Genomic DNA, 23,162 nt, shown 5'->3' with positions numbered 1-23,162 from the left:
AGTGACTTCCTCTCTTGGGGAAGGCTGGGTGGCAGCAGAGGTCTCAGCCTCAAGGCCCCAACTTTTGCATCCACTTAGCCTTCCAAGTCTCAGTTTCCTCCCCTGTCAACAGAGGATGCGATGATTCTGCCCAGTGCAGATGAGTGGGACATCTCCAGGAAGCAAGCGGTCCCAGGGGCGGTCCCAGGTCAGGTGACAGCCTGAGAAGCAGGACTGGGAAGCCAGGGTTAGGGCAATGGGAAGTGCAAGTCACATGACAGAGGGAAATGGATGGGGCCAGGGGGCAGGGCTAGGCAACAGTCCCCAGGGAGCCCACCCACGGTCTGTACGCACCTGACGGCCAGGTCTTCCTGGTGTCCCCAGGCCCAGAAACCACAGCTCCTTGGTTCCTACCTGATCCCCACTTGGCTTTTGCACCTGCTGAACCCTGTTCCAGAATGTGCTCTCTTCTGCCTGCAACTTCTGCTCTTCCAGGCAGCCCTGGGAGGGGAACAGAATGAGGACCATGAATCACACATGGCCCCCTCCATATTATTCTCTGGTGCTGGAACCAGTCAGCTCCTTCTGCTGCCCCTCGGGGTGAGGGTTAAGACTCAATGAATTGACTGAACAGGGTCATGAAAGAGATTGGGAAATTTTTTTTCGGAAAATTTTTTTTCAAAGATGAAAAAGGAATAGAGGGCAGTAAAATCCATTACTGCATCTAAGCTACCCAGCCTAGCAGTCCCTCCTTGTGTCTGACTTAAGTACATCAAGCTGTATTTCAGTTAATCAATATCTGGGGTTAAGTAATATAGCACAATGCTTAGTGTGGGGCTCCCAGCTCCACCACTGACCCGCACGTGACTGGACCTATCAGTGCCTCAATTTCCTTACCTGTGAAAAGGGGATAATTAAGGAGTACCCATTTCATAAGACTGATGAAATCAATTAATGCATGCAAAGCACGGAGAACAGAGCGTGGCACCTGTGGAGTTCAAAAGTTTTGAGTAGCTCTCATGTTCTCAGCAGCATTATTCACAGTAGCCAAAAGGTGGCAGCAACCCAAGTGTCATTGACAGATGGAAAAGATAAACAATGTAATATAATTCAAGCTTAAAAAGGAAGGACATTCTGACACATGCTACAACATGGATGAACCTTGAGGACATTATGCTGAATTACATAAGCCAGTCACAAAAGGGAAAATACTTGATTCCACCTATATGAGCTACTTGGAGTAGTCAAATTTATAGAGACAGTGAGTGGAATGGTGGGTGCCGGACCCGTGGGGGAAGTGAGAATGGGGAATCAGTGCTTAATGAGTTTCAGTTTTGCAAGGTGAAAAACGATCTGGAGCTGGATGGTGGTGATGGTTGCATAATGCTGCAGAACAATGCGCCTGAACTGTATACTTAAAATGGTCACAGTGGTGCATTTGGTTATGTGTATTTTACCACAATTAAAAAAAAGAAGTCAGCTGTCATTACCAAGCAGAAGGAAGGGAGGTGGGGGCTGTGTCCTGGGCCTCCCAAGCCCTAGGTTTCGTGCAAGGAGTTGACCACAGCTCCTGGCCAGGTGCTGGTGCACTTGACTTCTGGGCTGGCCTGGCGGGGGTCTACTGCCCCTGTCAGGTGGAACTGGCCTGCTGCCCCCAGGGAGGTGGGGAACAGGACAGCAGCTGCCCAGGAACACTCCCAACCAGCATCCGATGCTCATTTCCTGCTGAGGGTGGAATTCTTGGCTGGCCTTTGGCTTCTTCTGAAAGTGTCTGATGTCCTGGGGACGGTTTCCTCCTCTGTCAAGAGTGGGTAAGAATAGCTCCTGTCCTGTCTGCCCTGTGGGCTGTTACACCTCTTGGCCCTCTAGGCAGCCCTGTTTTCAGAGGATCTCCCTTGTGTTGGGGGCATCACGTATGTGACCCTTGACTCCCACGCCGGAACTCAGGAAAAGGGGAAGTGATGGATGCAGCCACGCGAGGGGAGGGCAGCTCTTCCCACTCCCTGGCCCTAGCCCAGGGTGAGGCTGCGGAGAGGGAGCTCAGGTGGCGTGGCAGCTGGGGACCAGGTTGGCCACCCAGCACCCACCCTGCAAAGCCTTATTCCTGCCCCTGAGGATCAGGGTCTGAGGCTCTGAGGAGACAGTGGGGTCTGCGAGCCTGAAAACAAGACCCCCGCCCCATGACCCGGAGTGCTTTGGATTCTCCAGTGATTTCCCAATCTGCTTGGGGTTAGAAGAGGAGGCCTGGCAGGAAGATGCGGGGATTGCACAACAAGGCCACAGCGGCCAGTCACAGAGGCAGTGAGCCAGGACCCTGTGGTCCTCATCCTCATCACCCCTGTCTGGCTGGATGAACCTTGGCGGGGGGCTGGCTGGGATGACCCTCCCAGTCATGGGGCATGGTAACTCTTGGTTCAGATCTGAAAAATGTCACCCCTGGGGCCATCAGGAGAGAAGGGGTGGAGTCCCCTTTCCCCTCCCCGCAAGCCCCCCCAGGGACAGGATCCATGTTCAAGCCCAAAGCTGGCCCTTGGCCACCATTCCCAAGGAGGAAGAGGAAGTTCTCAGTTCCAAAGGGCACCCCTTTCTCCCCCCTGCCCTGCTGGGGAGGCCATGCCTCCCAGGCGTCAAGATCTGTGCTCAGCCCTGAGGGGGAGGGGGTACCAAACAAAAGGGAGGGAGGAGCAGAGGCTCTATTAAGAGCAAAAAGGAAGCTGGTGCCAAGTCGGGAAATTCCTGAGCTGCAGGGTCCTTTGCAGAGGGTAGGGATTCCTAGGATGTGAAACAGGGAAGGGGGTACTCTTCACTAGCACCGCCTCCCGCCGGTTGACAGACTGGCCTGACTACCCAGAGAAACAAGGCATGCTCAAGGCCACGCCAAGTGAGGACAAAGCTGGGCTGAGTGAGAACTGAGCCTGAGCCCTCAAGACCCCTGCCTTGTGCCTTTAGGAACCTGTCCTGGACCAGCCCTGGTCCCTGAAATGGGAAGTGTTTCAGTGGGAGTCCCACCAGCCTGGGGGTGTGTTCAGACGGCAGTTTACTGCCTGTGTGACCTCGGGCAACTTTTGTGAGCCATTTCCTCATTTTAAGCAAGACTTGATTTGGGAGTGTAAGCAAAGCACCCACTCCTACAGCCCCCTCTCCCTTAGGGAGGCTCCTCCAAGAAGGCCGTAGTGGGAGCGCCCTCCCCAGAGGGGGTGATCCTCCGCCGGCCAAGGGGGTTGGGTGGGACCGTCCCAGGCACTCTGCGGGGGGAAGGGGACTCCCCAGAGTTGGAGCGAGCTGGGGAGCGGAGGGGGACTCCTCTGAGCTGGGGTGGATGGATGCCGGCTGTGTGACGCGGCCGTGGTCCTGAGCGCGGGGGGCCCCTTCCTGCCAGCCAATCAGAAGCCGTCATGGGACAATGGGTCGGCGCCAGACCCATCCCGGTCCAACCTCGGGTGCCGGTGCTCGCGCCCCACACACCCGGGCGACGCTCTGCCAGCCCCGCCACCCGGCCCGGGCCGGTGGGAGGTAGCGACCCGGCCCCCCCTCCCCTGCTGGGCAGGCCCCGCACCGCCTGGGGGGCGCGCGCGACGCCGGACGCAGGGACACAGGCAGCCCCCGCCGCACTCCGCCTTGGCCTCCGCCCGCGGGTTTTCCGCGGAGGCAGCGGGCGGGGCGGGCCGGGCCGGCGGGGGCGGAGTCTGCGACTATTTCAGGCAGCGCGGGGCTAGGCCGGGACAGCGGTGGCTCGGCTCGGACACAGTAAGTGACCTCCGCCCGCGGTGCGTCCGTCCCCCACCTCTTCGCGCGGCTGCCTGCCTGCCCGCCCCGCCCCGACCCCGAGTCTCTGACCGGATCACCCGTGGGAGCGGCTGGCGCGACGGAGAGGACCAAGGGGGCGGGACGCTCCGAGGGTCCCAGGTCTCCAGCAGCCCCACTTCTAGGGAAACTGAGGTCCCTGCGCTGAGCTGCTGCGTCAGGGAGCAGAGGGTCCGGATGAGATTCTCCCAACTCAGGGCTCTTCCTGAAACGCCAGGAGGGAGGGGCTGTGGGGGAGGGCGCAGGGGTCTCCCTTTTGTAGCAGGAAGGCCCAGGCTCAAAGTGGAGGAGGGGGAGGCTTGCTTTTTGCTGGAGGCCAAGTCACTTCACCTCCCTGTGCCTGGATGTCCTCATCTGGGGGACAGGTGTGCCTCCCTATCCTGCCCAGCAAAGAGGAACCAGGCTCAGAGGCCAGAGAGGCTTGTGTGAACCTCAGCCCCAACCTGGGAAGGAGGGTGAGGGTGTGCGTGCCTGAGGAGAAGCTGGGGGAGCTGGGAGGACCAGACGGTTGCCACTGTCAGGCCACAGGCTGTGGCCACACTGTGTGACTCCCAGCACACCCCTTCCTGTCTTGGCGTGCTCAGCCATGAGCCTGGGCTTAAAAGAGTGCCTCTCTTCCCTCTTCTGTGGTACCCGGGCGTCGGGGTTAGCCTGAGAGACACTGGGACACAGGACACACTCCCTTACTGAGGCCTGGCTAGGTGCCAGCATGTGGCTTGTGGGTTTTCTTGTATCCTTTCAGCAGGACTCCACCCCATTTCACAGATGGGAGACTGAGGCCTACGAAGGAAGGGTGGTATCTGGTCCACACCCTATGGGTGGTACAGCTGAGCCCACACTTGTTTCTCTTTCTACTGCAGCAGCTGCCTCAGTCCCAAGGCCTGGGACGGGGCCAGGGGGACTGCTGTGGGACCTTGAAGGGGAGGAGGATTTTGTGCCACAGATTGGGGCAGGCAGCGATGCCATGCAGCGACCTGCAGGAGCCAGGTCTGGAGGTTGGCTAGAGCCTAGCACATGTGGGGACGGAGGAGATGGGGGCCATGAGGGCAGAGGTGAGGCAGGTGGGCAGCACAGCTGGTCAGGATAGCCCCCTCCCTCACCCCAGCAGGAAGGCAGTGGGGGGCCCAGGTGGGGCAGAGCAGCCCCAGCCAGCTGGTCAGACCAGCTCCTGTGGGTGCCTGGCATGAGAATGGAATGGATTGGGAGGGACGCTGGGGCAAGGGGTCAGTGGGGTAGAAATGCCCAGTGGCCTTGCACCTGGGGACCTTGGCTTTGGGGCTGCCGAGAGTACCTCCTGCTTGGTCCTGGAGTGGAACTCAGCCCAAATGGCACCGGGGAGGCAACTGAGGTCCAGCAGTGTAGAACTCTACCCAGGGCACCTGGTGAAGCCAGTGGGAGTGGGAGAAACCCAGGCTTCCTGGCTTCTGAGTGGCTCTGCTCAAGGCCAGGGGTTTGGGATGAGCCCTTGGGTAAATGGGAGAAGGTAGCTGGGCTGGTGGAAGGCAGCAGGGGATGTGGAAAGTCTGACAGGCCTAATGTCCCTCCATCCCACCTCCCACCACCTCAGTTTCTCTTTCTGGATGAAAGATCATCCCATCTGCCTTGCAGGGCTGTTGCAGGGGTGAATTGAAGTCATTGTGCTGTATGAGTCATGACTTGGTGTATTTACTCTTAGATGAGAGGACAAGCAGTGTGGTTAATGGGCCACCCCAGTTACCAGGGAGGCCCAGCCCTGTCTGCCCCCCGTTCCTAGCCCTGCCCCCTTCCTTAGGATCAGCCAGGTTCCCCTCCACTGGTCCTGGCCTTGCTCCGACAATGGTCAAGGTGCTGGGGAAGGTGCTGCTGGGCCCGAGGGGGTCCTGCCTCTCTGAATGTTGCTTGCGAGGCAGTAGGGGTCACGAGGCAGGGGGACCTGAAGCCAGGTGATCTGAGTTCCAAGCCCAAGCTGTTGACCACAGGGGCATTTTTAAGTCTTGCTGAGCCAGTTTCGTGAGATGAGGGAAACAACACCAATCCTGGAAGGGAGTACGGAAGGGATGGGATGGGCACTCAGGAAGGGCATAGAAAGCGGAAGCTCTTGTGGTGATGATGTCACCCCATTTGGGAGCCGGCAGGGTGCAGTGGGAGCCAGGAAGCCTGGGTTCCTAGTCTGGGCTGCTGGGTGACCTCAGGCAGCCCTGTGCCTCATTGGGCCCCTTGTCCCTGCTGACGTGGGAAAGACATCTTGATGTTTGAGGGGGCACTATGGTTTCTGTAGCCTGAGTGCCAAGACTGGGATGGGAGTCAGGCTCTGCCCACCCATGGTCCCAGCAGGAGCGGCTGTTTATCTGCTCATAGTGTTCCTCTGGGACCCCAAAGCTAGAAGAGTCGAGAGACGAACCAGGCATGATGGAAGATGGGGCTGGGGCTGGATGCCTGCCTCGGCCAGGCCTCTGGTGCTCTTTGACTATTCTGGACCTCTGTTCTGGCTCTGTTCAGTGGGGCAGCAGCTCGGGGTCTGCCTCCTCCCCCAGGGTCTCGTGGGGTCCAGAGTGGTACTTATCCCCTGCAGTGCCTTTTCCTTGCCAGAGGGTGGGCTGACGGGGAAGGATTTGCCAGAAAGAAGTGAAGGCCCCCTCTGTCTGGGATGCTTGGCACCCCCAGCTTCTTTCCTGCCCCAGGCGATTCTGGAGGGGCTGGGGGTACTGAAAGGAGCTGTGGGTGCAGAGCAACCACTGTCCAGGGAGGGAATTGAGTTGTTGGTGCCCACCTGGGCCAGGAGGAGGCCAGAGGTCTGGCAGTTATACGGGTGGAAACAGATCAGCCTGGCTGGGTGCTTGGGCTGGGGAGCCAGGAGCCAGGCCTGTTCACCATGACTGCTGACCCCTTCATTCCCTCCCCTTGCCAACCTGCAGGCCTGAGCCGAGGTGATGCTGAAGATGATGACCTTCCAAGGCCTTCCAGGCCAGCAGCCTATGCCAGGGGCCCTTGACTTCCCCGGGGCCCCCCAGAAGTTGCCCTCCACATCGGAGGCTGAGTCAGAAGCCTCTATGTCAGAGGCCTCCTCCGAGGACCTGGTGCCACCCCTGGAGGCTGAGGTAGCCCCGGATCGGGACGAGGACGAGGCTGTGAAGAAGAAGAAGAAGTCAAAAGGCCTGGCCAACGTGTTTAGTGTCTTCACCAAAGGGAGGAAGAAGAAGGGTCAGCCCAGCTCTGCAGACACAGAGGGCGAGTCCGAGTCCCAGGCGCGGCTGGCTGGCCGGCTGCCCACAGGTAGGCCGGGGCCCCAAGTCTGAGCTGCTAGGGGCTGGGCAGGACAGAGGTCCATCAGAGTGGATGCCCCACTCACCCAGCACGCAGAGAGGGCAGGAAAGGTGGGCGTGCACCTGCACCCCCTGATCTTGGGGGCTGGGAGTGGGCCCCGGGAGGTCAGTCCTGCCTGGGAGACCCCTGTCCTCCTTGGGCGCCTCACTTCACCTTTTGGGGTCTCCATCTCCTCTCCTGTGGGCCCACGGGAGGTGACCTGTCCCCGCCGTCGGTTTCGGAGCCCCGCTGACGGAGCGTTCTGGCCGCAGTGGAGGAGCTCAAGGCGGACCTGGAGCAGGGACGGCTGGAGGCGGCGGGGCCGCTGCTGGCGCTGGAGCGGGAGCTGCGGGCGGCGGCGGCGGCGGGCGCCGCGAGCGAGGAGGAGCTGGTGCGGCGCCAGAGCAAGGTGGAGGCGCTGTACGCGCTGCTGCGCGACCAGGTGCTCGGCCTGCTGCGCCGGCCGCTGGAGGCGGCGCCCGAGAGGCTGCGCCAGGCGCTGGCGGTGCTGGCGGCGCAGGAGCGCGAGGACCGGGCGGCGGCGCCCGGGCCCTCGGGGCTGGCCGCCACGCGTCCCCGGAGCTGGCTGCAGCTGTGGCGGCGGGGCGTGGCGCAGGCGGCCGAGGAGCGGCTGGGCCGCCCGCCGCCCGCGGGCGCCGAGGGCCGCACGGAGGCCGAGCGCCTCTTCCTGCACATGGGCCGCACCATGAAGGAGGACCTGGAGGCGGTGGCGGCGCGCCTGAAGCCGCTGTTCCCCGCCGAATTCGGCGTCGTGGCGGCCTACGCCGAGAGCTACCACAAGCACTTCGCGGCCCAGCTGGCGGCCGTGGCGCAGTTCGAGCTGTGCGAGCGCGACACCTACATGCTGCTGGTCTGGGTGCAGAACCTCTACCCCAAGTGAGCGGCGCTGGGCGCAGGGGGGCGCGGTGGCGGCCCCAGGGGCAGGGAGGCCCCATCGGCAGGGGCCGTCACCGCGGGCAGGGAGCCCCTGGTGAGAGAGTGCACAGGGCGCGTGACAGGGCGTGGACTCGGAGGGGCAGGGCCTGGGCCCGGCCTGCTTAGCGCTTGGAATCCCTAGCCTCCTGGGCCTCAGCCACATTCCTCGGCTGGGGAAACAGAGGCGCAGAGAATCGCAGGGGCTTCATCATTCATTCATGAGTTCCCAGTCTGGGAAGAACGTGAAGCAGTGAGGATTCAGAGCAGGATGGTAGGTGGCAGAGGAGGCCAGAAACTGTGGGAGCCCTGAGCAGGGGCCCTAACCTGCCTAGGTCAGTCGAGGAAGCCAGCCCCAAGGAGGAGGCACAAAATTCTGCCTGCCACAGGAGCCAATGTCCCTGCCTTGGGGCAGCTCACTAATAGAATAAGGGAATCTGGCAGGGAAGGAGAGAGGACAGAATGGAAGGGGTGGGGGAGGATGCTGTTCCAGCAAAGGGAGCCATCTTCCAGGGCCTAAGGCTGAGCCGTGGGGCATTCTGGGAATCAGAGTTTGGGTTATCCAACAGGCTGTGGGGGCAGGGGTGAGGTAGGGCCATGGGGCCTGTTGGAAAGACTCCCGTTGTGCAAGGTTACCCAGTGAGCCCACGGCGGAGCTGGGCACTGGCCACCGAGGCCTGGAGCTCTTCAGTTTGGGAGGCTGGCTTGGCCAACGGAGGATACCTGGTACCAGCTGGGTACAGCCTCAGGCGTCCCCTGATTTACCTAGACTCCGTGGACCCCTGAGCTTGTCGGTAATTCGCACAAGCTGGGTGGGGAGGGACTGACTGCAGTGTGTAAATGCCAGGGCGTGGGAGGCCTGGGGTTCCTCTGCGGGCCAGCCTCAGCCCCAGGTGTGAAGCCTGAAGGAAGCCTGGTGGTATAGACAGTGTGAGTGATGTCTGAGGATCCTGAGGACACATCTGGGTGGTCATTGAGCACGGTGGGTGCTGCTGGCTCAGCTTCCATTAGGGGACTGGAGGAAGGGCCCAGTGGGGGTGGTGGGTAAGGAATCAGCAGGGTGAGAGCAACTGGCCCAGGGCAGGGGCTGTGGGAGAGTCAGGGCAGCACTGAGCCAGTTCCTTCTCGCTTTTCCTGACTCACCAGGAAATGCCAGGGACTTCTGCCTCTCCCCTTCAGCCTTCCTGTCCCAGTGACCTCGGGGGCTTTTAGCCTGAGGCCAGTGGGGTCAATGCAGCAGAAAAGTGAGGCTGGCTGGGCCTGGAGCCCTGGGAGGGGGAGTCTGAGGTGGCTCTGAGGCCCATGTGGCTTGAAGTGCGGGAGCAAAGGGGCACAGCATGTCTAGGTTGGGAGAGGGGCAGAGAGGCCATTCTTGAGCCTCCAGGCAGACAGAGGACCCTGAGCAAGTGTCTGGATGGGCCAGTCCCGAGGGTCTCTGGGACCCAGCAAAGGTACCACAAGGATGCTTAGATATACCTCCGTGGAGTGGGGTGGGGTTGCGGAAGGGGCAGCCCTTCCTGCGTGGACTGGCCCATCTCTGGGGCAGCAGAGCCACCCCGTGGTCAGGGTGCAGGGCTGGTGGATACCCATGGCCAGCAGGGCTGGAGTGCAGAGGGGGCTGGGTGTGGAAGGGGGCAGAGAGCCAGATGCTGAAAGGAGTTGCATTTATCCATGTGAGAGGGGAGGCCTTCCAGCAGGGAGATCAGATCTGAAAGGTGATTCTGCCTGCAGGGCGGAGGAGGGACTGTTGGAGGTGAGGGCGAAGCAGGGAGGCCAGGGAGGAGGGTCCAAGGGAGAGATGATGATGGCTGGGCAGTGGGGCTGGGGGAGGTCGAGGCTGATCAGTTTCAGGGGGGAGACTATTTTGGAGCAGGAGTGATGGGTGAGAGAGTAGAAGGAGGCATGGTGAGTACAAGGTTTTGGCCTGAACCAGACAGAGCAGATGGAGGACCCATGATCAGAGGGGGAGAAGCAGGGATGGGATCGGGAGAGGGGTGGAGGGAAGGCCTGCTAGACTCAGGCTGAGGAGGCGGCTCTTGCTTGAGGGATGGTGCTGAGGCTTCCTCATGCAGCCCCTCTCTGCCCACAGCGATGTCATCAACAGCCCCAAGCTGGCAGGGGAGCTGCAGGGAGTCAGGCTTGGGAGCCTCCTCCCCGCTAAGCAGATCCGGCTGCTGGAGGCCACGTTCCTGTCCAGTGAGGTGGTGAGTTCAGCGCCAGCACCAGGGCCAGGGCCAAGGAGGGGCGGGAAGGAAGCGGAGGGGAGGCTGGGGCAGACGGGACGTGGGCAGGGAGCCTGACGGACTTGCTCATGGGCTTTGTGCCCCACTGACTGGCCCGCCTTCCCCTAGACCAGTGTGAAGGAGCTGATGGCCCGTGCCCTGGAGCTGGAGTCACAGCGCTGGGCCCAGGATGTGGCCCCCCAGAGGTTGGACGGCCACTGCCACAGTGAGCTGGCCATCGACATCATCCAGGTAGCACAGCCGGCCCCTCGTGCGCGCACACAGCCTGGCCTGAGCTCGCTGTGCGCCATGCAGAGCCCACTTCCTGAGTGCATGCACCTGCCGCCTCTGAGCACTGCCCTCCTTGTCCCGGCATGTCCCCCCTCACCTGCCCCTGCCCCAGCCCTGGACCACGTGGGCTCCTGCTCAGTTCGCCTCTTACCCTTGCAGATTATCTCCCAGGGCCAGGCCAAGGCCGAGAGCATCACCCTTGAACTGGGCACGCAGATAAAGCATATGCTGCTGGTGGAGCTGGCTGCGGTCCTGAGGAGGTGGGTGGGGTACATGTGCGTGCACAGGAGGGGGTCCCTGCAGCCACCTCCCTCAGAGCCACCACCCCTCCCTGGTAACCCAGGTGGGCATCCAAGCTAGATCTGGGACCCCTCCCTGTTCGAGGGTGTCTGTCATTCAGAGCAGGAGTCCTTGTCCCACTGTGTAGGGGGGAAAACCAACTGGGCACTGAGAGCCTCAAGTGATCTGACCCTCCCCACTCAGCAAAGCTCCCTGCAGAGCGGCCTTCAGCTAGCAAGAAAGTGCCCCCTGAGGGACCGAGATCTTGGCCTCCCCTTCAGGTGACGCCCCTGGTCTCTACCCTCATAAGTTTCTTGGCTGCCTCTCTCCCCACCTCTGAGGACCCCTCCCTCCACTCACTGCCTCTTCCAGTCATCCAGCTATAGACAGGGCCTTTGGGGGGAGTCGGGGCAGCCGGGCTGGGCTGGCACCCTCTTCAGGAGCTCTGCAGGGGCCCTGGCCCCACTGGCTTAGCACGTAAAGCCAGTGACAGGATGCTTAGGGGCTGGTGGCCCCTCCCTGTGCGGCCTGGTGCCGACCAACTGGAAAAGCGCCCTGTCAACCTGGGGAGGCTGTTGGGCCAGGGGAGGCTGCTACTGTCCCAGTGTTTGTGCTGGTCCTGCATGTGCCCTTTCCTGTTTCAACAGCTACCAGCGTGCCTTTGAGGACTTTCTGGAGTGCTGCAGACAGCTGAGAAATTACAGGGCCAATGTCATGGCCAACATCAACAACTGCCTATCCTTCCGGTGAGGGCGCTGGGAGGGGCTTGTGGGAGCGGTAATCACTGGGGCTGCCTGCCTGGTGGAGAGAGAGGGTGACTGAGAGGTGGAAGGGAGGCGCCCGGGAGCGGGGAGGGAAGCCAAAGGAGTAGCTTAAGTAGAGATGGACGGTGAATTAAAAATGGCAGGGCGGTAGATAAGGAAATGACCAGAAGCAGCAGCAGCAGCAGCAGCAGCAAACATTTATCTAATGCTGGTGGGTCAAGTACTTGTGCAAGTGATTTATTTTATTTTTATGGCAACCCTATCAAGTAGGTACAGTGATTATGTCCATTAAGCAGATGAGCAGACTGAAGTTTGGAGAGCAATTTGTCCTCAGTTAGAAGAGAATGTGGTGTTAGGTATGGCTGGGGGTGAGAAGGCTGGGGGCCCTTCCTAGGGAGCATGGATGGGATGACTTGAACTTGTTCCCACAGGGAATGGGGGGCCACTGAGGGTCCTAGAGTGAAAGAGATGGCTAGGAAGGCTCACTCGGGCTAGCTGGCTTTCTGGGCCTGGGTAGCCCCCCTACCTGTGTATCCTTTCAGGACGTACATGGAGCAGAAGTGGCAGACTCCACAGGACCTGCTGAGCCCCCTGCTGAGCCCCCTGAATGAACTCAAGAGCCGTGGCTTTGATGCCTTGCTCCAGAACCTGTTTGCAGACCTGAAGGTAGCTGGAACCTCCTGCCCTGTGCTCACGTGGCATCCAGTGCTGGAGGGACGGGGAGAGGGCCTCAGGGCGCTCTGGTGTGCTGTGTTAGGGGGTGGCATAAGCAAAGACCTGGCATGTGGAAGGCATGGGGCAGGGCCAGGTCTAGGGAGGCTGGAGCCACCTGAGGAGCTTAGAAGGCCGTCCAGGGCTGTAGGGCGCAGACCAGAAGCTTCAGTGCCCCTCCCCCATTTAGATTCAGCCTAGTCCTCCAGTTTACACATACTTTTCCACCAGCTCCCCCAGACCCTCCTGCCCACGCCCTGTCCCCAGGCCTAAGTCCCAGCTGTGATGCTTAGAGCCTTGGGCAGCTGCCACCACATCTGCTGTGGGCCAGGAAATCTACAGAAACCCTTCAGTGCCTTTAGCAGAGGGTGAGGCAGGGGTCCCTGGAAAGGAAGAGGAGTGACTCCCTGCCTGCCCTCCATGGCAGCCTTCCGTTTCCCCAGTGCCCAGTGGCCGTGGGTGGCCAGACAGTGACCCTGGATGACTTGGCAGGGTCCTCAGAGGCTGAGCCAAGCACAAGGCTTTGTTTATGCAGGAATTTATTTGTTTAAGGAGGGAGGCAGCAGAAAAGGCCTCAGGGCAGGCAAGTGGCTGTCCTGGCTCCAGAGCCACAGCGAGTCAGCCTTGGAGAAGGGCATGTGGACCTGCCTCCACTTCCTGCCTGTGAGCAGGGACTTGAGTCCCCTGGGCTCCCTGAGTCCTTGACAGCGCTGCGCCCCTGTCCGGGGCCACGTGCGTCCACGTGCGTCTCTGTGCGTGCCGGTGGCCGCCGGCACGACTCAATATCCTGCCTCTCTTTTCACAGCCGCTGTTCAAGAGGTTCACACGGACCCGCTGGGCGGCCCCCGTGCAGACCCTGGAGGAAATCATCTCTGTCGTGGGCGAGAGGCTGCCTGAGTTCTCAGAGCTGCACGACTGTTTCCGGGAGGTGAGGGAGTGCTGGGCTGGTGGCGGGGGGGGGTGGTGGTGGTGGTGTCTGCACACCCATGCCAACGTGTGTGCGTGTGTGCACACAGCCAGGAATGCATGCACGCGTGCACTTGCACGTGCACACAGATGCATCCCTTTGCTCCGGCTTCTGCCCCTCCTGGACTCCTGGCTCCGAGGCTTCCGGGGGTGGGGGGTGAGCTCCCTATCTGGTTGGCTCACGTGGCCCCGCCTGCCTGCCCAGGAGCTCATGGAGGCTGTGCACCTGCACCTGGTGAAGGAGTACATCATCCGCCTCAGCAAGCGGCGCCTTGTCCTCAAGACAGCGGAGCAGCAGCAGCAGCTGGCGGGGCACATCCTGGCCAACGCCCAGCTCATCCAGCACTTCTGCACTCAGATCGTAAGCTCCTGCCCGCCCCTCCAGCTCCCACTGGGACGGCGACCCTCCTCCTCCAGGCCTCTGCAGGGGCCAGGACAGCCCCTCAGGGCCTCTCCAAACCCAGTCAGATCTGACCTGAACCTCTCTGGGTCCCTGCCCGGTGGCCTTCAAGGAAGGGACAGACTCCCTCCAACCAGGCCACCCTGTGCCTGCAGGGCTCCCCGGCAGCCTGGCTGCATCACGCCCTCCCCACGCTCGCTGAAATCATTCGCCTGCAAGACCCCAGTGCCATCAAGATCGAGGTGGCCACGTATGCCACCTGGTACCCTGACTTCAGGTGAGAACAGAGTCACCAGAGGACCTGGGCAGGCGGCGTGGCCCTGCCATACCCCACTGTGGTCGGGGCCGGGTGGGCCCGGGATCAGCCCCTCCAGGGTAGGGAGAGCTCCGATACTGACCTCCTGATGCAGTCCCTGTGACTGGAACTTTGTGCCGGCCACCCTGCTCTGGGCTTTACTGTGGCTGCTCACTCGATTTTCACTACAACCCGATGAGGCTGACACTTCCCACCCCATCTTAGGGACAAGGCCTGGAGATCTTAAGGAACGTGTCCAAGGAAGCACAGCCCGGCAGTGGTAGAGCTGATGACAAAGCCGGGCAGTCTTAGCCTTTATGATACTGCCCCTCAGAGGGAAGCCTGAGGTCAGAGCGACCGGGGGCCTGCTGGAGGTTGTGGCAAGTCAGCAGTGACGCTGCGGTCCACCATGCAGCCTTGGGGTCCTCAGGGGCTTGACTTGTGCCCTGAGTCCTGGGGCCCCTGTTTCAGAGTGGAGGCTTAACCCCTGGCTGCCTGAGGATCTGGAAAACCAGGGAAATTTTCTCTTTGGGTTGAATATCTGGTATGGTTGGGAAAGTTTGAACAGGCCTGGAGTTGGATTATCTCAATTCAGCCAAGTGCAGCCACTGACTGGTCCACTCCGCCCACCCACCCACCCATCCACTTACTTACACAGCCATCCATCCACCCATTCATAGAGGCACCTATCCACCCATCTACTCATCCACCTAGCTATCTGTCCATTTGCTCACACACCTGTCTATCCATCTGTCCACCCATTCATCCATCCACCCATCCACCTATCCATTTATCCATCTATCCATCTACCCATCCATCCACCTATCCATTCATCTACCCATCCATCCATCCATCCACCCATCCATCCTTGCATCCACCCACCTATTCATCCACACATCCACTTACCCACCCACCCACCAACAGTTATTGAGTGGTCTACTAGGTGCCAGGCTCTGTTTTAGGCACCAGGATGCAATGAAGTACCAGACAGACCAGGTCTTCATCTTCCCTCATGTTGCTTACAGTCTGCTGAGCGCTGGCCCTGACGAGGTAGTCGGGCAAAGGAGTACAGTTTTAAAGACTCTTTACCCAAGGTTGTGAACGACAGGAAGTGCTGACTTTAGAGATGGGGAGCTTCTTGGGGGAGGTGACATTTTAGCTGAGACCTAAAGGGTGAGAAGGAGGGTCCTCTCAAGGGCATGGGGAAGAGCATTCCAGGAGGAACAGCCAGTGCAAAGGCCTGAGGTGGACCAGAGCGCGGCACGCTCTAGGGACGCACGGTGGCCAGTGCTGCCGGGGCACAGTGGGCCAAGGAGGGTGGGGCCTCCTTGTGGGCAGGGGGTTGGCTGCAGGACCCTGTGGCTCCAGCTAGGAGTCTGGGGACCTGGGAAGAGGTGGGAGCAGGGGTGTTGGTGAGCAGGCTGGACTGAGGGGACACTCTTCTGCCAGCAAAGGCCACCTGAGTGCCATCTTGGCCATCAAGGGGAACCTGTCCAACAGCGAAGTCAAGGGCATCCGGAGCATCCTGGACATCGACACGGGGGCACAAGCGCCCTCCAAGTCCCTGTTTTCACTTATAAAGGTTGGGTAGCTTCTTCTGTGGCCTGACCTGCTTGTGAGCGCCTGGAGAGCATCAGACGCCATCCCGTTTGGGGACTGTTCAGACCGGCATCAGCCTTCTGCTGCTGCTTCTGCCCAGCCCTGGCCAAGGCACAGGCCCCTGGGCAGCTGGAAGTACACAGGCCCTGGTTGGTTTACCCCTCCTGTGGGGAGCCAAGGAGGCCACACCTGAGAAACTCTCTGTAGAGGGGAGTTGATCTAACTCGCACTGAAGGAAGGAGCTCGGAGGAAGAGTGGCCAAGGTCAGAGATCCTGGGCCACCACCTGTCTGCGGGGTCCTTCCACTGTCTGCTCAGAACTGGCTTTCTCAAGTACCCCAGCGGGAGCCTTCCCAGCTCCTGGGCCAGGGCCTGAGCCTCACCCCTCCTGCCTCCTTTGGTCCAGGGCTGCACTGAGCTGGGCTCAGCAAGTGTTTGGAATCGAAGGCAGAACTGGATGAGAAAAAGGAAAAGATGGGCTCTTATCTAGGGCCTGGAAAGGAGCCTGAGGGGTCGGGTCACACAACCAGCTGGAGGCAGAGCCAGCGTCAGAGCCCCCTCCAGAGGGCCCCCCCACCCCTGCAGCTCAGACCGCGACCCCTCTCTGATTCCCCACGGGCTTCCCCTGAGGATGGGCCCAGGAGGGCAAGGACCTCCTGAGATTGCTTGGGTTCTGCCCTCCCCCACACGGGGACGGGCCCAGGGGTGCCTCCGGGTCCTGCCCTGGAAGGCGGGCTGAGGTCTGGGCGGGGTGAGCTTGACCTCTCACCCCTTGGCCTCCGTATTAGTTTCCTATTAACCACTTGAACAGATCTCCACAAACTTAGTAGCTTAAAACCAGAACTTCTCTTTCAGTTCTAAGGTCAGAAGTCTGACATGGCTCTAGTGGTTAAAGCCAAGGTGTTGGCAGGGCTGGTTCCTTCTGGAAGCTCTAGCAGGGAATTTCCTTGGAGGCCGCCTTCCAGTATTTCCTGGCCCGTGTCCCTCCTCCATCTTCAAAGCCAGCCACACCATGGCCGGTCGAATCCTTTTCACAGCACTCCTCCTCTCCTCCCTCTTCTACTTCTAAGGACCCTTGTGAGTCCTTTGGCCACCCAGACAATCCAGGATCCTCCTCCGATGTTAAGGTCAGCTGATTAGCAACCTTAATTCTGCCTGACACCTTAACTCCTCTTCACCGTGGAAACTAACATAGTCGCAGGCCCAGGGATTAGGTCGTGGGCATCTTTGGGGTGGCGACATTACTTTGCCCACCCCAGCCTCCATCCATCGCCTGCTCTGTGGGGTGGGGTGCCTTGTCCTACCCCAGGAAAAGCTGGGTTCAATTACCCGCCTTGGCCTCTGCTTACCCCAGAGGCCCTCTTGGCAAGAGGGGCAGTTCAGACGTAGGCTTGCCATGAGGAGGCTTGCAGCCTGCTCTCTTGGGTTTGTCCTCCTCTTTCTAGGTACCGTGGCCAGAAACTGGCCCATGTAAATGATGCACAAAGGCCTTTGTACGTTCATGGGAGTTAGCATGTTTGGTGTTAGTTTTCGGTAGCACTGCTTTTGTGTGTGTGTGTGCTCGGAACGAGACCTGAGTTGATATAAAGCTGGTTTCACAAGTGGCTGAGGATTGATCTATTTGGGGAGCAGGGCCGTGCCATCAGTGACTTTCTCAGCCTCTGGGGGTCTGGCAGGCCTGTCCTCCCAGGCGCAGAGCCAAATCCCCCGTGCGCCCCCCCCCCAGCGCATCCTGCCCCCTTCTCACCTGTGAGTGTTGGAAGGGGCTGCCTGTGGGGCAGGGCATCACCTCACCCTGCTTTCATCACCTGTAATGTGGTCATGAACCTGTCTGGCCTCCCCAGCATCCTGAGGATGGGGGAGAGGGGCCTCCAGACCGTCATTTCAACTCCATGCAAGGGGCCAGTGGGAACTTACTCTCTTATTTCTGGAATTGACCTGGAAAGCTCCAGCTCACCATCAACCCCAGCCTGGCCCGGGATTTGGGGAAGTCCCTGGGAGGGAAAGGGGAACCTCTGAGAATCCATTCCCCAGAGCTGAGGGAGGGGCCCCAAGGGAGCCAAGGGTAGGTGGAGTCTGGGTCCTACAGGAAAGGCCTGGAGGACAGAGGCCCTGGCGGACATCAGAGGTGTGGAGGGGGGAGGGAAGCCCTGTCTGATGAGCTCCACCTGTGGGGCCCATGGGGGTGGGATGGACCCTGCCAAACAGTGGGGAGCAAAGAGAGAAAGGGAGGGGGACCAGCACCAGGAGACCTTCACCAGGGACGCCCTGTGGTTGGGCTTCCGGTGGTCTGGAGCCCTGGGTGGGTGGGAGCCCTGGGGTTTCCCCGCCAGTTCCTCCCGCAGAGCAAGAGGGGGAGGGAGGACGCGTGGGGAGGCAAGAAGGGAGCTGAGCACCAGCTGGAGGTTTTAAATCGATATGGGCAGACATTAAAGGACTGAAGAGGATGGATTTAGGCCTGAAAATGCCAGAGCCAAGCCCCCAGCCACCCCCGCACCCCCCGCATGCCTGCACTCCTCCCCCAGATCTCCAGCCCACCTGGTCCTCCTACTCCGCCCTCCGGAGGGGCTGCCCCAGCTGGGCAGGCAAAGGGCTGTGAGACTGGGATGCGGGTGGTGCCTCGCAGTCCCTGCTGTTCCTGCAGGAAGGGGAGAGAAGTGTGAGGTCCCACCAGGGTCACCAAGCTCAGCCGCCTGGACCAAGGGGTCTGCGCCAGTAACTTTCCACGGCCGCAGGAAACTCCCTTGAAGGGAAGGGTTCTCCCCAGGGTGGAGGAGTGAGTCATCGGTGGAGGAGAGGAAGGGGAGAGCCTGGACGGGGGCCCCAGCATCCAGCCCCTCTTCAGGCTTCTTTGAACTGGAGGGGAGGCCACAGTTAGTGGTGGGACAAGAAAGGCTGGGACCCTCAAACCCTCCCCCACCCCTGCTGAGGGGAGCAGTGGGGAGAGCTGGCCAGGGCCTCCCTGAAGGGCTGACATTCCTGGAAGGCTCAGAAGGAACAGGGAACCAGTAAATAAACAGTCCAGGTCCAAGTGCAGAGGTGGGGGTGATGGGGGTGGGGTGGTGATACGGGTGGTGATGGATTGGGGTGATGCTTTCGCTGTGGCCTGGGGGACCGCTTACTGAGGTGGGGATGGTTGGGCCTCCAGGCTCAGGGAGGCCACTTGGGAGAGGCAGAGGGGGAGAGGGAGCTGGGAAGCATTCATATTTTAGGGAAAGAAAGAGCTCAAGGGGTGGAGTGGCTGAGAGTGTGGAGTGGAGGGAGAATCCCCTGCCAAAGAGGCAGGCAGGGGTGCGGGGGCCTTAGCTGGGGCTGGGAGTTGGAGTTCACGCCAGGGCAGAGGCAAAGCACTGAAGGGTTTTGAAGAGGCCATTTGCTGTGATGTGTGATTTGGAAAGACCTCACTGCCTGCTGCAGGGCGGGGGGCGGGGGGGCAGCGGGGAGGCCAGCAGACCCCTTAAGGGGTGCTGGGTTGCAGGCTAGTGGTGGGGAGAGATGGCTTGGTCTGCGAGGGCTGTGATTGGAGGGAGATGAGGCTGGCTGAGGTGGGGTCCTTGAGTCATTCCTAACCAAGCCGGGGACCCCAGCACCTCTTCTCAGCCAGGAAGGCCTGGGGGGAGACAGGAGAGGCCCTGCGGGAGAAATTTGGGGAGTTAAGTTTGAAAGATGTGCCGAAAGGAAGGGTGGCTCCTTGGACTGTCCGAAGCCCAAGCGGGTGACCACAGTGTACGGTGAGGCTGACGAGTGCCAGGCGCTGCCACTCAGCGCTCTGGGAGCCTGGTTTTCACAGCCCTCTGGGGCCATTGGGCAAAATCAGCAAAGCGCCGAGCGCACCTGGGAGCCGGCCACCCACCCCAGGAGTGTGTCTCATCAATGCTCCGACATCCACGCAAAGGGATTCAGGGGCCAGCTTGTCACTTCAACTGTAGTAGCAAAATACTGGGAACTCCCTAAATGTCCACCAGTAGGTACCAGGGAAATGGCTGCAGTGCGTCCAAACAACGGAGTACTGTGCAGCCGCAACGGAGAACGTGGGCGTGCTCTTGGTTCGGACTGGAAAATTGTTCCGACACACAATGCTGAGCTGAAGCACGATGCAGATGAGTTTGTGGTGTGCTGTCATCAAAGAAACAAAAGTGGGAAAAGATACACACTTGTGTCTGCACTTAGGCAGCCCGGAAGAATACGCCAGGGTCTAACACTGGCTGTTTGTGTGTGCACACGAGTGTGTGCCCACGAGCCAGGGAAGAAGAGACGGGGGTGGGGGGAAGGCGAGGGGGCAGAGGTTGAGAAGGAGCTATTTCACTGTCTGTCCTGTTTTCAGTTTTTCTTACTGAACCATGTGAACGTGTTTGTTGTGCATGAACATTTTATAATCTAGCTTTTAACTGAGGCTGCTGGATGTTTGAGGTGCGAGGAGATGAGGCTGTGTGTCTCGGGTGAGGGATGGCCCAGCGGTGTCGCACACCCTTGAACTGGGTTCGTTAGCAGCCTTACGTTTTCTCCAGCCACGTTCAGTGCTCAGGTGCCAGCCTGGAGTCCCAGAGTCGGGTTTAACGGTGAACATGGGTTTGGTCAGGAGATCACACGAGGTGAGCAGAGCTAAGATGTGAGGGGCCCCCAGGAGAGATTACAGCTGTGGCCCTGGGGGCTCAGGTGGCAGCAGAGCTGTGGGGGTGTGAGAGGGTGAGGGGCTGGGAAACGGTGCTGGGTCAGAGGACGTGGTCCTCGGAGTGGTGGAGGACGGCTGGGGTCCAGGAAGGGAGTGAGAGGGTGGGTGTGGATGGAGGGGGCTCAGGTTGGACCCTTGCAGTCAAGGTCATGTTATTTACTGCTGCAGTTTCTGGCGAAGACACAGTGGGGGTACCACTCTGAGGAAGTGTAGCTGACCTGGTGGGGAACTGAGGGCTCAAGGAACCGGGAGGCAGTATGTGGATTCTGACGATGGGGTGGAGGGGGCAGCGGGCAGGGGCTGCCATCCTCTGAGAATGCCAGGGAGAGACCTGGAGGTGAGCAGACCACAGCCACGTCGAGGAAAGTGGAGGTGACGTGCCCACCAGTGTGGGCCTCAGCCCCTGGCTTCTGCCCCTTAGGGCAATGAACAGTCCTCGGGTTTAGTGGATGGACCAGGCTTGTGCCGGAGCCTCACCTGGGAAGGCTGCCTGGGCGGGGATGACCCCAGGAAGGAGAGAGCCATGGTGCCCCATTCTCTAAGCCTTCCAGATGGGTGTAGAGCTGCACCTGCATTAATGACTGTGGTGAATCAGGTGGTTAGTGGTCCTGAATGGATACTTATTTCCCCACAGAGATACCCTGAGGGTCCGGGACAATGCGGGGTCAGAAGGATGCGGGGGTGTTCAGCTAAGATCTCCACTCCTGCAACTGCTCCTGTTGGGTGGAGGCACTGCGGGCTGCTGGTTTGGGGCTGGCCCTGGAGGCTGGACCCACCGTCTCTCTTGTCCAGCAGCCCTGGGCCCTGGGCCTCCACCACAGATGTGTCTGAACCGTGGAAGTTTCAGGGTCGAGGAGGACGGCTGGGACAGCTGACCTCCCATATCCCAGGAGGCTGGCCTGAGCTGGCTCGCATGATGGGGGGAAGGTTCCAGCAGCAAGAGAGGGCAAGCTTGGTGCCCGAGCACTTTTTCTGCTTGTGTCACTTTTGCTAAGGTCCTGGGGGGGGGGGGTCAGAGACAGTCACGTGACCGAGTTCAACTTCAAGGGCTGGAGAAACAGGCTCCCATCTGATGGGAGATGCTGGAGTCCGTTGTGGCCATTTCCCCCCACTACCTACCCACTGACTACAGTTATTTATATTCCTCCCTCATGAAAAATGTTACCCCCAACCCAAGAGCTCCCAAGCTCTCATCCAATTGTGAATCGGGCTGGCTGTTCGTCATCTCGTGCTCTTCAATGGGACGGAACGTAGATGGCTTCTCAGCTCCTTGGGCGCAGCAAGTCTTGATCCAGAGGCCTGTGAACTACAAAGACTAGTTAGATGCACAAGACGCAGAGGACAAGATGGCGGCAGTTAGCAATGCCGTGCAAAGGGGCGGGGGCGGGAGGCAGCTCTGAAGGCCGCTGCTGCGTGCTGCCCGACTCCCTATTCTGAGAGAGGGCGGTATATTCCCTGGGGTGCTCACTATTCGTCCTTCTTGACAGCTCAGGACTCCACCATCTCCCCTCTGCTCGTGGCTCTGCCCTCTGAGGGTCCTTCCTCGGCCATAACAAATGGCCCATGCTTGGAGCCAAGCACCTTTCTGGTCTTTTATCATTCAGGGTCCAATCAAGAGGTGGAAACTACACAATAGTTGGGACAGGGAACATTTATTTTATTTATTTATTCTGGGGGGAGGTAATTAGATTTTTATTAATTAATTGATTAATTAGTTAACTTTTAAGGGAAGCACTGGGGATTGAACCCAGAACCTCCTGTATGCCAAGCATGCGCTCTACCACTGAGCTGTGCCCTCCCCCTCCCCCAGGACAGGGAGCACTGTGGCAGGGGATTGTCTAATAAGGATGAGGAGACTGCAAACACAAGCAGAGTAGAGACTGGGTGCTGCCTTCCCGAGGGCCGAGGCAGAGCTCGGAAAAGGAAGAGCAAGCCTGAAAGAGTCCCCTCACCTCTAAGGCAGCCCTGGGATTGGATTCAGGCCTCGGGGAAGAGTTCGCAGCCCTGGTGACATTCGGGGAGGTGCTCTGCCTGCAGAGCTTGCAGGAAAGTCACTCCCTAGGATGCCAGGTGAGCCAGGCACAGGCAGACGCTGTGCTCAGGACTTGCTGCAAAGCCACCCAAAGAGGTGGGGGAGGAAGCATCCATGGGAAGATGTGCCAGGTAGCCCCCAACCAACAGGTATGAAGCAGAAGAAAACCCCCTTCCTGGGTCATTGTCCCTCCTGCGCCCCCTGCTGGCAAAGCTGAGCACTCTGCAAGAGAGAACCATTCCAGAATCCGCAAGCAGGGCCATGAGAGAGGAGTTTGGACTGGCAGGTGGGGAGGGGGGGGGGTGCAGTAGAGTGACATCTGGCAACCGGCTTACACGTGCACCCTTCCACACACATTTAGCCTTTCACAAGCACCACACGTCTGTCCTTCCTACAAGTGAAGACACTCTCATCCTTCCTCCAAAATGAGGCTTCACGGTCCCAAGTTACTGTAACCCTCACTGGCTCTGTTCATTGGTCCACTGGATTTTCTGTTACCTGAAGACGGAACTGCAAAGTTAACCACCAGCAGATTGCAAGGACAATCACAAGGTCACGGAAAGAAGAGAGGGACATGGTTAGCATGTGCAAACAAACACATTAAACAAGCAAAGGAAACTGGACAAAGCTACCATTGCCCTGGTTTCTGAACAGCTGGGTGGCCAGGCTCGGTGCCCATGGCTTCCGTCTCCCATTACTCATCCTTCTTCCCTTGCTCAGCCCAGCTTTTCCCTGCCCTAGGCCAGAACTCAGCAGGGTGGGATCTTTACGTGATAAAATGAGCTAAGCCTTCATTCCCGAAGGGCCGGAGTCCCCAGCCGTGCTGCCTTTCTGTGGCTGACAGAGTTTTCCCTGAGTTGTTCCCGTGGGTCCTGGAAGTGGAGAAGGGCTGCAGAGAACGCCCTGCTTTCCTGCCTGAGTCTCCTGTCCTTCC

At 59.8% G+C, this 23,162-nt stretch overlaps 1 protein-coding gene across 2 annotated transcripts; it reads left to right on the top strand.

Annotated features, from left to right (window-relative positions):
• Positions 1-3,408: 3,408 nt before the first annotated feature.
• Positions 3,409-17,128, top strand: TNFAIP2 (TNF alpha induced protein 2). Of its 2 annotated transcripts, XM_074364966.1 has the most exons (13): positions 3,409-3,726; positions 4,644-4,770; positions 6,678-7,035; positions 7,338-7,962; positions 10,088-10,202; positions 10,350-10,472; positions 10,671-10,771; positions 11,438-11,536; positions 12,097-12,220; positions 13,071-13,193; positions 13,437-13,592; positions 13,787-13,908; positions 15,376-17,128. In XM_074364966.1, the coding sequence occupies exons 3-13, from the start codon at positions 6,693-6,695 to the stop codon at positions 15,515-15,517; spliced, it is 2,073 nt and encodes a 690-aa protein (XP_074221067.1). In that variant the 5' UTR covers positions 3,409-3,726; positions 4,644-4,770; positions 6,678-6,692; the 3' UTR covers positions 15,518-17,128. The 2 variants fall into 2 exon arrangements, with proteins under 2 accessions (XP_074221067.1, XP_074221066.1); XM_074364965.1 differs by lacking the exon at positions 4,644-4,770 and having other exon boundaries at positions 3,410-3,726.
• Positions 17,129-23,162: the final 6,034 nt, after the last annotated feature.

The sequence above is a fragment of the Camelus bactrianus genome, chromosome 6 (assembly GCF_048773025.1).
Source record: "Camelus bactrianus isolate YW-2024 breed Bactrian camel chromosome 6, ASM4877302v1, whole genome shotgun sequence".
Classification (NCBI taxonomy): domain Eukaryota; kingdom Metazoa; phylum Chordata; class Mammalia; order Artiodactyla; family Camelidae; genus Camelus; species Camelus bactrianus.
This window is presented reverse-complemented; position numbering and strand designations above follow the sequence as displayed.

Excerpts from the sequence above, each read along its gene's own strand:
- TNFAIP2 (XM_074364966.1), top strand. The coding sequence starts at position 6,693 with ATGCTGAAGATGATGACCTTCCAAGGCCTTCCAGGCCAGCAGCCTATG. Across the intron at positions 7,036-7,337 it reads GGCTGGCCGGCTGCCCACAG|TGGAGGAGCTCAAGGCGGAC; the intron begins GTAGGCCGGGGC and ends TTCTGGCCGCAG. Across the intron at positions 11,537-12,096 it reads AACAACTGCCTATCCTTCCG|GACGTACATGGAGCAGAAGT; the intron begins GTGAGGGCGCTG and ends GTATCCTTTCAG.